This window comes from Molossus molossus, unplaced genomic scaffold, assembly GCF_014108415.1.
Source record: "Molossus molossus isolate mMolMol1 unplaced genomic scaffold, mMolMol1.p scaffold_m16_p_10, whole genome shotgun sequence".
In the NCBI taxonomy this organism is placed as follows: domain Eukaryota; kingdom Metazoa; phylum Chordata; class Mammalia; order Chiroptera; family Molossidae; genus Molossus; species Molossus molossus.
The window spans coordinates 108,069,489-108,087,540 of record NW_023425345.1 but is presented as its reverse complement, the minus strand read 5'-3'; the positions used below and the strand labels follow the sequence as shown (position 1 = coordinate 108,087,540).

General features: G+C 47.6%; 1 protein-coding gene across 1 annotated transcript in view; it reads left to right on the top strand.

The window, feature by feature from the left end:
- The first annotated feature begins 294 nt into the window (after positions 1 to 294).
- The window catches only part of FGF9 (fibroblast growth factor 9), a 58,962-nt gene continuing 41,204 nt past the window's right edge, over positions 295 to 18,052 (top strand). Inside the window, exons 1-2 of the mRNA XM_036252466.1 lie at positions 295 to 669; positions 9,370 to 9,473. Of these exons, the coding sequence (XP_036108359.1) occupies positions 393 to 669; positions 9,370 to 9,473 (381 nt within the window). The 5' untranslated portion in view covers positions 295 to 392. The remainder of the gene's footprint in view (positions 670 to 9,369; positions 9,474 to 18,052) is intronic.

Genomic DNA, 18,052 nt, shown 5'->3' with positions numbered 1-18,052 from the left:
TGGTCATTCCGATCTGGAACCAAATGGAGAAACTACGAAATTTTTCCCGTCTGACGGCCGGCTGGGATGCAGACCTTCTTGACTGCTAGGAGCCGAGGCTCTACCCATAGAAATACATAGATGTGTTTATCAGTGTGTCGGTGTGTGAGTATACAGCGCTGGTTTCTTAGGCTATTAGTGGTTTGACCTTGAACCTGTGCCAGTGAAACGGCAGATTACTTTTATTTATGCATTTCATGGATTGAAGAAAAGAACGTGTTTTTTTTTTTTTTTTTTTCTTTCCTCTCTGCAACCGCAGTAAGGGAGGGGAGTTGGATATACCTCGCCTAAGATTTCCCGGGTTGGCACCATCATTATTGTTTATCCCTGTGCTCCAACAGCCCAGCCTTCTGATGGCTCCCTTAGGTGAAGTTGGGAACTATTTCGGTGTGCAGGATGCAGTACCGTTTGGGAATGTGCCCGTGTTGCCGGTGGACAGCCCGGTTTTGCTAAGTGACCACCTGGGTCAGTCGGAAGCAGGGGGGCTTCCCCGGGGACCCGCAGTCACGGACTTGGATCATTTAAAGGGGATTCTCAGGCGGAGGCAGCTCTACTGCAGGACTGGATTTCACTTGGAAATCTTCCCCAATGGTACTATCCAGGGAACCAGGAAAGACCACAGCCGATTTGGTAGGTATACCATTAACACTCTCGTGTCCGTGCTGTGACACATCGGGATTGTAACTACCAAGAAGGGGTGGCAGAAGCGTGGTGCGGGAAGGGTCTGTCCCTCTTTCTGCCTCTGTCTTGCCAGCTTAAAAAAAAAAAGAAGAATAAAAGAAAAAAAAAAGCCTCCAGAATTGCAGGTCTTCCGCTGGCACTGATGCAAGTCTACATTGAAAAGCTTACTTATTTATTTTTAAAGAAGGGCATGATTTATCAATAACACACAAGTCCACAAGTCCCTCTTCTTTTGCATCAGATAGTCAGGGAGATTGGGTTTAGGAAGTTGTGTGTGTGTGTTTGTGTGTGTGTGTGTGTGTTGTCCAGGAGTTTAAAGCTTTAATCATTAACCACCAAGAATTTAAAAATGCATTTTCCTGAAGGCATGGGTTATTATAATCTGATGCCCTAGTGAAGTTTTTGCCCCTTTCCCCATTTCTCTAACAAGTATCCTGCCTGAATTATAAATGAAACGTACTGATTCCCACTCTGAGGATCTGAAGCCCTTGTGCTAGGCTTGCTGACTGAGTGTTCTGGGAGAAGGACTAAAGTCCCATATTGGATTTGGGAAGGGTTAGGACTCTCACTGGGGGCGCTTGTCCTTCCAGCCATCAAGTTATCACCAATGCTCTGCAGTTTCCATAGTGTGCAGCCTACTTGGGGTTCCTGGGTGGCTCTCTGGTGTGAATGTGAATGTGCGCGCTCGTGCAAAAGCTGCTAGCTAATTCTAAAAGATTTCACTCCCTGAGGAGGGTACTTGTGACTCAGCATGGAGGCTACAGACCAGAGGGCTGGTGGGCGTCCTCTTTCATTTCTGCACACATGTGCCCACTGGGCCACCCTGAGCCCAACAGCCAGCACAGTCCAGGTGGGGGACTCTGGATTTTTTCCCCCTCTTACTTATTCAAAAAATAAATAAAAATAAAAAGCGCCAGTTTGGGCAACCAGGCTTGTTGGAAGAAGTTGACTTCTGAGTGGACCCACCTGACAACACTTAAAGTGGATCGTAAAAAACAAAGTCCCGCGGTGATTTTTTCCCCCTCAAGTTTTCATGCCAGATGTTGACCACAATCTAAACTATCTGTTTTAGGTTGGGGGCTGTAGATGAGGCCAGAAGGCAGGCAGGATTAAGGCCTGGGATGGGATGGCCCAGCATTTTGTCCCTTTGCTCCCCCGGAGCCTTAGCCCCAAGCTGAACCTGCTAATGCAAATATTCCTGGCTATCTTAAAAAAAAAAAAAAAAAAGGTAACTATTAGTCTTGCAATTATTCGGTTGAAAATAAATCCTCCCCACCCCCCAAGTAGACGCAGCTTGGGTGGTTGCACAGCAGACTAAACTTTACAAGTGCTGCCCTGGGGCCGCTGTGGGGGCTGCCACCCTGCCCAGCGTTCGCTCCAGGACACGGGCCTTGGGTGCTGTGCGGGGGACTGCGGGAGTGTCAGGGTCGCAGCCACCGCCCTGCGTCGAGGCAGCGCCCGGGGGGACTAGCGGCGGGGGCGGGTGCCTCCACGTGCCCAGCAGCCCAACGGGGTCCTTGCGCTGTCGGCTGGCAGGTGCCGGCTCTGCGGTCCCGGCCCGTGGCGCTTTCGGCGGTTGCCCGGCCAGCTCCGCGCGGTCCTAACGCGCTCCACGTGCGGCACCCTCTCCCCAGCTAGTGCGCCCTGCGGTGTTGCGGGGACTCCGGACTCTAGTCTGGGGGCCACGGGAGGTGGCTTGAGCACTTATGGCCGCGTTTGGGGAACCAGGTGTTGGGCCCGAGTTGAGCCTCTTCGTTTCTTTGTGTGTGTGTCCGCGGGGCTGACAGCCGCCGCCCCAGTTGCGCGGTGGTTTTCGGTGTGGGAACCACTGGAGGCGCGCGCCGCGGCGGGAGACTTGGTGGAGGGCACTGAGGACCGATTGGATATCGGAGCCTGACCTCCACCGTCCCATCCCGGATCCTTCTCCCTCTTTCGGAAGCGTACAGGCGGGGCTCCGAGAGTCGCTGGGCTCCGCGGTGCCCGGGAGGTGGGTCGGGGCCCCGGCCCCACAAGGCCGGAGCGCCGGGGAAGGGATGGGGAGACAAAGGCCAGGCGGAACGGCGGCAAGCTGTTGTTGCACTTCCCAGAGCCCAAATTACGGCCTGCGGCCCTCTGCCCGCTTTCCTGAGCCCGGGTGGACCGGATTCTAGGAGCGGGGATTCCGGGAGCACCGCGAGGGCACACCCCGCAGGGCAGGGCCGGGCCGGGTGCATTGTGTGAACTGGCCGAGTATGGTCTGTGAGGGACTCTCGGAACCAAGGTGCAGCGCGACTGGGCCTGGCTTGAAGAGATTATGGGATATGCCAAAGGGGCTCCCCCACATCTCAAGTTTATTATTATTATTTTAGTGCAGTCACTTTTAGGGTAGGACGTTTGCTACACGCAGTCGAGCCATTAGAAATCCAGTAATTGCCACTGGGAGAAAAGGATGCAAGGGAGAGGACGTGGGGACCACAAGAGTGGGGAGGAACCCGAGAGGCGCGTTCTAGGGTCAGCGGACAAGGACTGCTGGTACAGCGACTTGAATAAAGGCCGCAAAACAACGAAAAAACTAGACCTTGTCACCCCCCCACGCCCCCACATCCTGGAGGTGACATCTCTACCGTTTAGACTCGCTGGGCACTGTTGGCCCGGTTGGCAGGGTTATAGCGTGTGGGAAGGCGGGTAGCGGAGGCCCCCCGCCCGGGTCGGGTGTGGGGGGCGCGAAGCCGGGAGCTGGAGGGTCAGCAGGCGCCGGCGGCGGGGGAAGGGCGCGCCTGGCGTTCGGTGGCGTTGCTCTCTGCGGCTTGGATGGAGCTGAGTGGGTGGCTGTGCGCAGTGGGGGTGGGGAAAGGGTTATTTAAGTCTTTCATCCGGTTGCAGTGAGAACCGCCGCCAGGGTGACAGTAGTGCCGCGGTCTCCTGCTGCTAACGCTGCGGCAGGTCCCAATATTAGCAACCTCTGCAGCTCCGTGCGAGAGCCGGTCGCCTCCAGCTCTCCTTGCGCAGCCGCGCCCGGAGGAGCACGGCGGCACTAGGACCCGGCCCAGGGCGGGCGAGGGCTGCGGCAGCGCGTCACACCTGGCACGCGGCTCCCCACCTCTAGGCTCCTACCCCCGACTCTCTCGGGGGACAGCGTTCGTACTCTGTCTCCTCCCAGTCTCCAGGAAAGAGTAGTTGTGGGGCAGGGGTGGGCTGGTTTACAACTTGATAAATATAGAAGGTGCATCTTCCACCTGAAATGAGCCGGCAGGGGGAAATGTGCTGGAAAGTGCCCCCCGCCCCCACCCGCAGGTGACTGCGGCTTCAGGCACGCCAGGAGGTGACACAGCAGCGGTAGTGCAGGGGATGTGGGGGTGGGGTTCTTACCAGCGTCCCAGCAGGGGCCGCGGCGTTGACAACTTAGGTGAGACCTTGAGGGAGCCCAGTGTTTTTCTTTTTGGGAATGGTGGTGTGGAGATAAGGAATTGGGGATTGTGTCTCTGGGGTACAGGCTGGGGGAGCCAGATGTTTCATTTCCTATCTTTTTTTCTGTTTAAAGCACTTGCTAGGCAGAAAAAAGAGAGCAGACCATGGAGAAAATGGTCATGTAGAAGAATAAAAAAGTGAGCGTTGGGCCCAAACCTCTATTTTACTGCCTGAGCAGTTGACCCTGGCCTTGGTGGACAGATGGTCTGCTTCTCTGGCTGAGCCTTGGGGGCTGGCAGTGGTGGCCCTTCAAGGACCCCAGATGAGTACCCTAACTGGGGCTCCACTTCAAAGGGGCAGGTGTCAGGTGGAAGTTGTATTAGAGGGGAGAAATGATTTATTTTTTTAGAAGAGGTTAAAGCAATCTTATTTCCATTTATTTTTTCACTTTAAAAAATTCTGTGTATCTGGCTCTTTAGCATCTCACTAAGGGAAAGACCTGCCTATTTAAGGGGCTGTTTAGGACTGGTCCAGATTCTTGAAAAATTGGTGGGGTTGTAACTACCATTCAGGTAGTCATTTCTTAAGTAACTCTGAGATTTGCTCAAATTGCTCCTGACTGAACTTTCTGGGATGCAGGCCCTGAGATAAATGACTGGGCAGCCCTGGTGTGGGGTTGCTGACTGAGCAGGGCACTCTCTGTAGCAGGAGGGTTAACCTGTTTTCAAAGCCTCATGCCATGCCTCTCCCCACAGTCTGCATGCATTCTTGTCGTCTGAAGAATGCAGCTCTGTGAAGTGTTGGGGGCTGTTAGGCTGAAGGGCTGTTTAACATGGGCCAGAGTGGAGCAGCCTCTGTCCACCCTCCCTCTGCCCAGGGCTGGCCTTGTAATGGCCTTGGAGGTGAGGCCCAATACAGGGGGCTCTTGGGAGCTGGGTCAGCTTTGGGTTAATTGTCCATTTGAACAGAGCTCTGGGGCTGCTGATCACTATTACCTATTGAGTGCGGAGCAAGGATGAAGGTCTGGTGTGGTCATTTTCCTGAAGTGGTCCCAGGAACTGACCTGGCCTCTTGTGGACCAGGGATAACCTCAGATAGCATGAGACCCCCTGGAGCCCTGTGAGCTCATCCACATTGGGAACTTTTGGCTGCTGTGAAAGGGAATTGCCAAATGAAACTAGACATGGACCCTCTAGGTCCATGTTTTTCATGTACCTCCATCAATGCCCTTTACTTGAGAATGTCTAGGTTGTGTCTGCCTAAGAGGAGAGACAAGCCACAATGGTACACTCGTGAGGATCAGAGTTCTAATTTTAGACACAATTCCACCATTCCTTTCCCCCTTTCCTTCCTTTCTCCTTCTCTTCCTCTTTCCTTTTTTTTCCTTTTCTGTTGATCATTAAGCATTTAAATGTTTCTACACAGAAGCCTTCTCCTGGGCCTCCTCTGTGCAGAACACTCATATAAACAGATAATGGGCAGGGGGGTCATACTCAGATGAGTACAGTTGGAAGCATGTACTTAGCTGTGGCTCAGGCCAAAAGACAGGTGAGTTGACCTGGTTGAGGTTGTATGTTCACTGGGGACCAGATGGTACAATAAGTGGTAAGAATTCTACTCTGGCCTGGGTGTGTGTGTGTGTGTATGTGTGTGTGTGTAGATCTTGTTGCCAAGATGCTAGGTCTTTCTGACCTGGGGGAGTGGCCATGACTCAAACATTCGGTGTTCCATTGGCTCTCAGAGCTCTGAGATGATCTCATGAAAAGCTAGGCTATTCTTTTGAGGTCTTTACTTTTCAAGGAGTTGCAGAGATATGTTTAAGGTGATGAAATCTTTTCCACCTGCAGTCACTAGCTAGTTCCTTTTCACATGATGAGCCCATTGGAGACTTGTCCCAGGTGCTATTTTGTTTAAGAAGCCTCTTGACTCCCTTCCCAAGCCCATGTTTGGACACTGACTGCTCCCCAAACAGCCCCTCACTGCGTTCACCACATTTTTACCATATCCGTTTATTCGTTCTTCCTCCCACTTCATGGGGTGGCCTTTGAGGGTATAGGGCCTAGGTTATATCTAATTTATCCTTATACACTCAACAAATGGCCTGGTGCTTGGCTTACAGCAGTCACTCACTAATAGTTTGTTGATTGAATAAGTCAATACAATGAATTATAGTTATCTTGATGTGAGAAAAGAAACAGATATCTTAATACTTTTATTTTCAAAGTACATAATAACTTCAGAACTCAAGTTTTTTTTTAACAGAAGAAGCTATGTCCTATGTGCACATAAATGATTTGGGTAACCGTCTACACACAGAATATGCCTACCTTCCCGTCTGTGTGAGGAGGGCCCTGGCCCAGCGGCTGCCTGTTTTCATCTCCTCTGCTCCTCCCCGTCCTGCCCTGGGGTCTGTGGACTCTGACCTCGGCAACATCTTCTAGTCATTAGTCACAGAATAATCATATAAAAATAGTACAGAAATCACAGATCTGTGAGAAAAAGGTGAAACCAGTGGTAAGATGTGTGTAATGGATGAGGAGCTAGGCTTTTGAGTCTGGTTTCTTGGGGGCAAGTTACTCAACACCCTTAAACCTCAGTGTCCCCATTTGTAAACTGGAGATTAAAATATTGTAATGAGCCCTGGCCAATTGGTTGGAGCATCGTCCCATACACCAAAATACTATGGGTTCAATTCCCAGTCAGGGCCTATACTTAGGTTGTGGGTTTGATCCCCAGTCAGGGCGTGTATGGGAAGCAACCGATAGATGTTTTTCATTCATTCTCATTCTCCCTCATTCTCTCTCTCTCACTGTCTCCTCCTTCCTCTCTCTCTGAAATCAGTAAAACATACCCTCGGGTGGGGATTACAGAAATATTGTAATGAACAGGGTTGTTCTGAGGATTGAATGAGACGGCCTCTCATTTGGCACAGACTAAATTCTCAAGTGTTCTAGCTATTAATTAGATTGTCGTTGTTGTTATTCTTGATGTTCTGCATACCAGCCAGGCATGTGGTTTTGGGGGGTCACATATGCCCTGTTTCTTGTTGGGCCTGGTGGTCACCATTGGCCAGTATTCATCATTAGTTCTCAGAGCTGCTTCCTGTCTCAGGAAAGAAGAAAGGCCACCAGATACCTTCTTAGAAGAGGTGAGCATTTTTCAGTCTTATGATTGAGCCTTTCTCTATTGACATAGTTTACCTAATTGGCCAGACTTCCAAGGGAGCACTGTGTTTCCTGTCTTTCATTTCATAATGACAATTGGACATTCATGAATTCCTAACACTAATTTCAGGGTAACTGTGACTTATATTGTGCTGTGTTTTCAGGTAGCTAAGAAGAGATTCTCGTGTATGTGACTCTGAATAGAAATTAAATGCCACAGTTTTAATTTTTTTCAACCATTAGAGTTAGAAATAGTACAATAAAACAAACTGATTGCATCAGTAAGGGTGAAATGAGTCTCATGGAAATATTGCCTTATTTATCTTTTCATTTGCTTTATGAGGTAGGAAAGATTATTAATCAACTTGTTTATTTTTGGTGTATCTTCCATTATAGAGTCACAGAATATCAGATCCAAATATAATTTGTAATTTTGCTTTCTATTTTTCCATACAGTAGTTCACTGTCTATAAAAATAATTAGTTTGCAGGTTCTTTATAAGAAATATCTTGTCTTTCACATCACCTTGAAATCTTTGCTTTGTTATACTTATGTAGTTCATATATTTTATTTTTAAATTAAATTAATTGGGGTGACATTGGTTAATGACTTTATGTGAGTTTTAGGCATACAGTCTGTACTGTCATCTGTATACGTCGCTGTGTGCTCCCCACAAAAGTCTTGCCTCCTTTCGTCGCCACATTTTTGCCACTTCTTCTTCCTGCTGTAGCTCAGCCTGTTTGTGAGCGCTGAAAAATGAACTGTTTAGAAATCCATGTAAATGCTTTTTTATTAGTCATGTGAGACTAAGTATAGGCCAATGTTATTCTTAGTTTTTTTTCTAAACTCTAAAATGTAAGTAAATTTTTCAGCATTTGAATATTTAAAAAAATCTCAGTATTTGGTGTGCATGAATGCAAGGTCTTCACAAAGTCTAGCACTTTATAACAAAATTGAGAAAATAGCTAAGCACAAGTAACATTAGCATTGTCCCAAAGACCCTGTTAGGTAATCATGTTAAAACAACAATATAGTTAGAGAAATTGAAGCTGTTGTATGGCCATAAAATTCTGGATTCATGCCCAGCTTAGGTGTTGTTATTCTTAGAGAGGTAAGTAAGCAGAAACAAGGAAATAAAAGAAGATCATTATTTGTTTTTGGGATATAGTATTCCATGACTATTTTAATCATGACTATTTTGGAATCTACATTTTTTCCAGAATATTGTGCTATCTTAATTGCTTAAGTATCTCTATGAAGCATAGATAACTACAGCAAAAATAAATACTTTGTTTAAGCAGAAATACTTGGGATGTGTAAGCTATTTTAGTGTTCCAGACGGAGCTTGATGCAGTCAGTCATACAACAGATAGCTGGATAACTCCTGCATGAGCAAGTCAAGCCAGCACCCCATACTCTCTTTTTAAAAAAATATTTTTTCTTTATTGATTTAGAGAGAGAGAAAGGGAGAGGGAGAGAGAGAGATAGAAAGGTTGATGAGAGAGAACATCGATGGGCTGCCTCCTGCGTGCCCCCACTGGGGATCGGGCCGCAACCTGGGCATGTGTCCTGACCAGGAATGGAACCGGAACCGTGCACTTGTGGAGCAGGGTCAACGCTCCACCACTGAACCACACCGGCCGGGCAGCACCTCATACTCTTATTCTGAGGCACATAAGACCATTCCCTGAATAGAAATTTTTTCTGACCTATGCCCATACACAAATGCTTAATTCACATTTATCAACTAGAAGTAAAACTGGATGTTTTTCTCTCCAATTATACTCTTTTAAGTTAGTTAGAATACGTACACCGGTTTATGTCATATCATTTCTCAGTGTATCTACGTAAATACTAGCCCTTTATTTTTAAAATGTTATGCGTCATGCTGATAAGTATTTTTTTTATTATTATTATAAAAGTCAATTCTTTTAGACAGTTGTTTTAAGAGAAGACACTTTCTTGGTGAGTGTGAGATTATCCTGTTGGTAGCTAGTCTCAGACGTCTTTGAAACTTCTAGTGATGCTGAGACTCTGAGGTCTAAGGCAATGCTGTGTGCTCTGACCTGTCCTTCGCCCTCTGCCCTTTGTCTTGTAGGCATTCTGGAATTTATCAGTATAGCTGTGGGCCTGGTCAGCATCCGAGGCGTGGACAGTGGACTGTACCTCGGCATGAATGAGAAGGGGGAGCTGTATGGATCAGTAAGTACTGTGAGAGACTTCACAACCTCTGTCTCACATTGGCTTGAACACACTTTCTCTGGTTCTAGTAGCCTAGATGAGTTCTTGGGAAGCTTTTACTTTTTTGAGGCAAATTTAATTTTTATAAATAGATATTAGCCCTGGTACTTCAATAGACCAAAGTTTCTAAGAAAATGCTTTATTCATATGCCAAACCATTTTCATTATCAAGTACGTACAAAATTATGTGTGAAAAATCTAATCTTCTTGTATTGAATGGGAGTTATTTTTGAAATGAGCTGAAATTATTTTCTTCCAAGCTTTGCTAAGCATTGTAATTAAAACTAACAATAGACCATGCAGGGAGTATAAACCCTTTCTCCTTTCTCTGAGCTATATGAGATTTTCATTATAGAGTCAGAAGGGAGATGAAAATTATTGTCAGATATTCTTGTATGTGTATAAGAATATAAATATAATTATTTGGAAGTATTGAATTTCTTTTTTCCCCATCACTTCTCATCTTCATTGGTTGCAAGCTGCTTCAGGAAGGCAGTGAAGTATTTATGGTACCTACCAGGTGCCAGGCATCATTCTAGGTGCTCAGGGAAAGCCGTAGGTGACACAGGCCCCCTCGCAGTAAGAGGAGGGCCGACTTGGCAGCTTTGTATCTCTCAGTGGCGCTGGGACGGCTTCTGAAGTGGTGATGGTACATGGCGGGATTCAACACGTTTCTGCTAAGCTTATGAATCTGAATAACGGATCATTAATTAGCAGATACAAAGTTGAGTTTTCAACACAAAACTTGTAGTGTAATCAACCTTTAGTTTCTCATTCCCTTTATTGGTGGTTACATGGGAATTTAATCCGCATTCTCTGTCATATGAGAACTTGGAGTAGCATCTACAAAAAGTTGAAAAGAAGCTCAGGATGGAAGAAGTTCTGGAGCCTCTGTCGACAGGAATGAAGGGCATAGCACGTAGAATCAGGAGACATTTTCTGGAGCTAGCTCCCTTCCTGTCACATACCAGTAAGTGTGTGTGTGCCCACGTGCAAGGATTGGAAATAGTATCACATTTTCACTAAAAAATTCCAGATGACAATAAATTATGGCCTGTGTAATGTGAATATAGCACACGCCATTTTTAATGACACAAGGATGATTTTCCTGCCTTGGTAAAATTTGAACCAGGATTGGTTGATTTTGTTAGATAGTTAAGTCTTTTTTTTTTTTTTAATCATCACCCGAGGACATTTTTCCATCTTTTGTTCAGGTAGAGTGGGAGGGAGAGAGAGGAAGAGAGAGGGAGAGAAACATCGACGTGAAAGGAACACATCGAGTGGCTGCCACCCGCATAACCGACCAGGGCCGGGGACAAACTGCAACCGAGGTATGGGCCCTTAGCAGGAACCGAACCCGGGTCTCTCAGGACCACAGGCCGACGCTCTAACCGCTGAGCCAAACCGGCCAGGGCTAGTTAAGTCTTTTTAAAAAAATCTTTCCTTGAGAGAATAGATTATTTAAAAAAGTTTTTAAAAAATATTTTTTCTTTTTTGATTTTAAAGGAGGAAGGGAGAGGGAGAAAGAGATGAGCGAGAACATCAATTGGCCACCTCCTGCATGCCCCCCACTGGGGATTGGGCCCACAATCTGGGCATGTGCCCTGACCGGGAATTGAACCGGTGACCTCCTGGTGCATGGGTCGATGCTCAACCACTGAGCCACACTGGCCAGGCTTAAAATGTTTTAAAGCATAGAATTGAGTTCAGCTTTTTAAAAACAGTTCTTGGTTCTGATAAATTTATTTATTTCCTAAATTATTTTTGTTAGCATTTTAAGTGCAAAGACACAAGATGTAAGGAAGCTTTTCAATTTTTAAGTATAAACTGATGTTCTCCTTTTGTTCCCCCCTCAATTTTTTTTTAGGCATATAATGTGGATTTCAGTTGGTCCCAGTTAAATTCAATAAAATGCTTTTTGGCCCTGGCTGGTTTGACTCAGCGGTAGAGCGTCAGCCTGTGGTCCAGAGAGACCCAGGTTCGGTTTCCGCTAAGGGCATGTACCTCGGTTGCAGTTTATCCCCAGCCCTGGTTGGGTCAGGGCTGTGAGGGAGGCAGCCACTCGATGTGTCCCTTTCACGTCGATGTTTCTCTCTCTCTCTTTCTCTCTCCCTCCCACTCTATCTGAACAACAACAACAAAAAATGGAAAAGTGTCCTTGAGTGAGGATAAAAAAAAATGCTTTTTGTGTGTAGGATACAATCTGACTGTCATTGGATGGCAGAGACTATGACTTATCACTGTGATCTCCAAACATTTAAAATCATGCACCATCCCAAAATATGTTTTTGAGTATGGATTTCAACAATGTATATTAAATTATTTCAAAATTGCATATGTGAGATATAGTTCACGGGTGTTAGATTATAAAACATGTATTAAGGTAAACACTTTTCAAGGGTGTGATGACTGAGTCAACACAAATGGAGGCTGGACTGTTTGCCTCCTACTCTGGGGACCACCTTGCCCCTGCCCCTAGAGAGATACCCGTCTTTTAGATAAAATGGCTGCGTGACCGCCCCTGTGGTTTGCTGGTTGACAAGGAGCAGATGGAACTTTATATTCAGCACAGGAGCCTTCCGTTTGTTGTCCAGGCTCAGCCTGTCTCTCCTTCTGGATTCTTTTGGTGGCCTCTTTACCCTCCTCTCCTCTCCCCCAGCTGCCTCCTGTCTGTGTGGCCCAGTCTGTAGCACAGGCTGGGTACACAGTGAGGGCTTGGGCTCAGGGGACACCAGTGACGAGAGTTCTGGTCAAAGTGGCCAGGGACAGGAAGTTGGAGAACCCCATTGTGGCAGGTTTTCTGTGACTCCCAGCTGCATTGTTTGGGGCTTTTGGGGCCCATGAGTGGGGCTAAGAGTGAACTTCTCACCTCCAGTGCCCACAGCCACGTGGCCACGCTGCCACAGGACTAGTTGACAGTTCCTATCACAGCAAAGGAGATGAAGCTCTTCTTCCTTCTTGCTTGAGAAGTACCTGCCTTCTCACGTGTCCCTAAGGTTGGACACTCTCGGCGGAAAGTGTGACAAGGAACGTGTTTCTACACAGTGTTTCCTTGGTGGAAAAGTGTCTCAAGTGGCCTCTGTGCACCCTGCCTCCTCCATCTCCAATTTGTTCTCCACATGAAGGGGAGAATCACCTCCAAAACCCAGAGATGAATGTCCGCCTCAGCTCAGGCCCTTTCCCGGGCTTGCCTTTGAAGGCCAGTGCCCGTATTCTTTGGTGATGCCATCAGTGTTATTACAAACACCGTGCCAGGCCCGTCTCTTGTCCGCTTTCCCCATGAAATTTGAGTTGTCCCCTTGCTGTTATGTCTAATTTGTATGTGTGGTTAAGTTAACCCTTTTCTCCAGCATGTCTTTCTCTTATCTATTCTACCTGATGAGACGGCATTCTTTCTTTAAGATTCAATATTGCTTCTTCTGCAAAACCTTCAGCACACACCTAACTTGAACCCCAGTTATTCTGGTTAGCAGTCTGGTGTTTTCCTTTGGGCCCCTGGAGCACTGCCTATGGTTCCATGGTCACTGAAGTAACAGTACGACGTCCAGTGTAGTTCATTGTGTTACTGTATTCCCTAATGTTGCCCGACACATAGCCTTGGCCCTTGTGCATGGTAGGTGCTCAATAAATGCTTGTTGGGCTGAAATGAATGAGATATTGTGATTTCTTTTCATGCTTCATTAAACATCCAGGTGTGGAGCTCGTGGTCAGTGTGCCCTAGGATTCTGCTGGAAGGAAGAGTTGTATCAACCACAGCTATGCTGGGTCTGATAGGGATATGTCGTCCCTGGTGTGTCAAGCCCCAGGGGGATGTGGCTGAGCCTGGAGACAAAGAAAGGGAAGTCCTGTGAGCATGGGAACAGGAGTCAGGAGACCTGGGCTCTCCTCCTGTCTCTGCCACTAGCGAAGGGCTGGCCCTCGCTCTCATGTCTAAAACATTAAGTGTCACTTAGCTGTCTGGAATGTCTCCTCCTACTCTGCATGCCAGGAGTTTATGGTTTGGCTTTTTCAGGTCCACTCCTGAGGCTTGTCTGTCTGACCTGTGATATTCTCTGTGCACAGGAAATATGTGTGCATAGAATTTTCCCTCCTACATACAGAGCTGGGAAGAAAGCTCCCTGGGCAGCCAGGTTGCTTTTTCTGCAGTCTGTACCTGATGCAGGTGAACAGAAGAGAAAGGGTGACATCCACGCTCCTCTTGGCCAGGGACCACATTGTCCGTTGGCCTTGTTGTCATCACACTTGGCAATGAGGAGTGACCCAAGCATCACATTTCATTGTGATAAGATTCAAAGAAGGAAAGGAAAGAAACGGGTGATGCTTCCACATGAAACTAAAAATTGTGGCTTGAAGAATTTGCACCTGTGGGGAGCTGTGTGGCACTCAGTAAACTGAAGTGGAGGCTTAGTTTCCAAATGCTGAGGAAACCTCAAAAGGACTGACCTCATTGTGAAGGGAGGTAAAGAGAAGATGTGGAGAAATAGCAGTCACCTGTATAAAGCAAGTGAATGTGCAAACGTAGCAGAAATTAATTTAAGATGTGTTTTGGAAATTTGGGATTGTTTCTGTTTTCATCTCTGTCGTTCATTTCCAAGTTCACTTTAGGAATGGATTTAAAAGGTCGGAGGTGAATGTGGCGCTGTTACTTCAGAATAATATACATCTGGGATTCTGGTTTCCTGTTCGAATGTGGAAGTAGGAAAAACTGTATTGCTAATGTATATCCTGGTGTGTGATTTACAGAAAACATGAGTAATGCTAGCTCTGAGTGGAGCTGGATTATTGTATCATATGTTAATCATCCATGCACTCAGTGGCTCACTTATTCACAAACATTTATACCTACTGTGTTCTAAGGGCATACCAATGCAACAAATATGTCAGATTCTGGTAGGAGAAATGTAAGTAGTTCAGTGCAATGTGAAATGCACTATATTAGAGAAATGCAGAGGTATCTTGGATGTCCAGATAGTATTTGGGGAAACTGGGTGGTCACATTTAAACTGGGTCTTGAGGGATAAATAGGAGTCTCAGAAAAGGAATGGGACAATTTAGGGCACATAAGCCAGATGTAAAGATTAGAATATCATGCCTCTGTGAAGTCAAGAGAGCGTGTTAAATCTCTCTCTCTCTTTCTCTCTCTCTCACGCACACATATTTGGCCAGAAGATAAAAGTATTAGAATATGTTTACATTTGCCACTTCTGTTCTTGTCAAAGAGACTATAACGTTCAAATAGTTACTTTTAGGATCTTAATTCAAATTATCTGAGCGTTATCAAGATACTTCAAGAATAATTGACTGGGCTAAATATCTCATTAAAAAAGAATTCCATGAAAAAATTATTTTCCTTCAAAAAGCTTGAATGTAATGAAAGATATTTGACGTTTTCATTATAAAAAGGGGCATAGTGACTAAAGCCGTGAGGATGTGGGGAGGACGGCGGCCAGGACCCGGAGGAGCTGCGGAGCCGGGTGAGCAGCCTGCTCATGCCGCCTGCCGGCCGTGGGAGTCTCAGCGCTGTGGTCTTTCCCACTGTGTGCTTTGGAGCCAGAGTGTCTGTAGTCGTTCATTTCTCGGAGGCCCAGCAGGGCACATATGTGCGGAGGCACGTGGTCGCTCACCTGCTCCTCAGCCTGTCACTGCCCCCACACTGAGTCTGGCTGTACTTTGGTTTCCTGGGTTGACACACGACCTAGTATGTGGTTGTCCAGTTTGGAGTCTGGTGTTTCCATAGGAGGTACCTCATTCACTGGAACCGAAAACAAGGCAGGCGGAGTGCCTTGCTTACAGCTCGGAGCCGTGGGTGTCGGAGTGGGGATGGAAGCTGGTCCCTGGTGGGGTGCTTGTGAAATGGGTGTGCACTAGAGGGTTAGGTGGGACACGCGCAGACGCAGCTGGCCTGTTTGTGCATTCGCGTATCCAGTCGCTGAGGGTTGGTGGATTTGACTGCATTTGCCATGGTGTTTGCACAGTGTGGGGATCACAGAGGGGACCCTGGCAAGCCGCCTGCCCTAGATTGAAGGGGAAAACATCTCTCAGATCCTTGGAACCCCATATGGACTTAAATGATTTCATTATGTTATTTAAATATGCATGAACACGAACTCCTTATACCTCTTGCCAACGGCAATTCAAAACATACATTAAAACCCAGACTAACCTATAAGACCAGTAAAGGTCAAATTGGCATGCTTGGTCGATGAGATGGCTGGTGTTACCTGCTAGGGCTGTGGGGCCGCTGCATGTTTGTGTGGCTCTGTGCTGGGGCCCAGCTTCTCCTTAGCCAGCACACCTGGCACCTGGGAAGCCATTCTCTCCTACGTCTTCCTGTTCCTGTGACTGGGAGGCCAGGTGATGTCATCTGGTCTTCACCGATGTTCCATGCACGTTACTGCCTTTCCCCTTTAGTCCTGAAAGTAACTTTAAGAACAACTACACACTTGGGTGGCAGTACCTGGTGATAGGAGGTCATCTGCAGGGTCTAGAATAGCCTCACAATGATCCCTTAATTTTTTCATGAAATGAGAAGACAAAGTGAAAACATTCTTGTGGAAAACTTATAGCCCCAGGTTAGGTCCTTTGTCCTCTGGGACCCGCGGATCCAGTGTTGGAAACCTTGAGGTGGTGGGAGGTCCGAGCAGGAAGGATTTGCGCGCCGGGCCACAGCTCACCCTGGCTGTGTGCGGGATGCTGTTCCCAGTGGTGCTCTGCTGTGGCAGTTGTGAGCGAACTCTGACGAGCAGAGTGAGCTCTGTGCCCATGGAACAGGACACCGTAACACATCGCGTGTACCTCCCGGCTCAGCAGGGTGTCGCTGTATGTGCCACTTCGGGTTACTTTGACAGTAGACATCCAGGCATGTCCTATGTGTGGAGTTTCCAAGGAAGGTAATTCATATGAAGGAGATGGAAAGGGTCATTGTTGGCTTGAAAGCAGGCATGCTCAGGGGATGTTGGTTTTACACGCAGGTTCCGGGTGACGGAGCATCACCTTACACTGCATGTGTCTTCAAAGGACTGCGTGGTCTCTGAGGGTGGCAGGGCAGTGCCTCGGAAGAACATCGTCTGCCACACTGTTTGATTTTGTCACACAGTGCCCTTGTTTTAGGGATGAGGGTGACAGTGCCGTGGCTAGTGACATAGTCAAGGTCACACAAACAATAAGTGACAAATGATTTGAACGTGGGTGAATTGGTAAACCATGTCCAACATATATGTATAAGAGTGGCCATCCATTTCTGTGAATAAAAAATATTTTTTTACCAGAATTAACCACATATTAGAGCAGGATTTTAGTATCTCCTTGACAGATATGATTTGGAACAACTGTTTTTCTTTCTAGTAGCCTAGTTTTTATATACTGGTTTATTTACTGATCCTTAGCATCTATACTGCTGGCCATTAGTTAGTGGAAATCATCTTTTTAATAATGTATGTATTTATTTAATTTTAGTTCAGTTTATGTTGCTTAGCAGGGTAGCTACATTTTCTGATTGAGGCATGTTTAAAATGTCCAGGTCAGTAATGGCCAAAGTCGCAGGCCACAGGTCTGGAAACCTCACAGGCTCTGCAGAAGATTTGGTTTTAAGAGCTAACAGCTCCCTAGGTGGCATCATCCCCTTGGTGGTGAGGGTGCTGGGTGCCAGGGACAGGCTCTCTTCGGGCTCAGGAATCCCAGAGCAGTCTTCCTCCTGACCCGCACGGTTCTTAGATTGGTCCCCGCTCCTCTCTCCTCCTGCCGGTGTGATGGGTGTGATCGCGGTCCCTGCGCCACACCTGCTGCTCAGAGCCCCCGGCCAGGGGTCCGGGAGAGCCGGGGCCTGCTGGCGGAAGCCCCGCTGGGCAGGGCAGACTGGGGCCTGCAGTGGGGCCGGCCTCCCGCCCCGAGTTCTGCGGGGAGCGCGGTGCTCACCCCTTCCAAGGCGCTGCGTGCTTGACCGCGTCTTCATGCAGTCGGTCCTGGGTAAGTGTTGAACGTGAGACCACCGTCGATGGGATTTAGGTGCGTTATTTCTTGTTTTCCGTAGAAGAACAGGTAGCCCGTGGCTTACAGCCCCTCGTTTATGAATAGGTGTTTGAGGCTGGAAGAGGGGACGCAGACAGAGGGTTCCTGGTCATTTTGCATAGAAGGCTTCATTTTGGATAAAAAGTGGCAGGGAGTCCTCATGATGGTAATTGTACTTGTAAGTATCTTTTGACTGAAGAAAAACCTTCTGACACAAACTCCTGAGAATTTATGAGCATTTTTAAGCGAGTTGGTCACAGAGCAGCCCTTGCACACACTCGGGCGAGCAGCCCGTCCACGAGGTGTTTCCTTCAGGGCCGCTGCCTGTAGCCCCTGGTTTCCTGTCCCGGCCCGCACCCGCCTCCAGTGTTTGTAAGGGACGCGGAGGACACTTGGGACAAGCAGCCCTGGCTCCTGCCTCCCAGTGCGCCGCTCTCGCCCCCCCAGTCTGCCCGTCCTGGGCTCCTGGGACCACCCCACCCACCTCACCTCACTGGGCCCTTCCCCACAGAGGGCGGCGCTGAGCCTGTGCC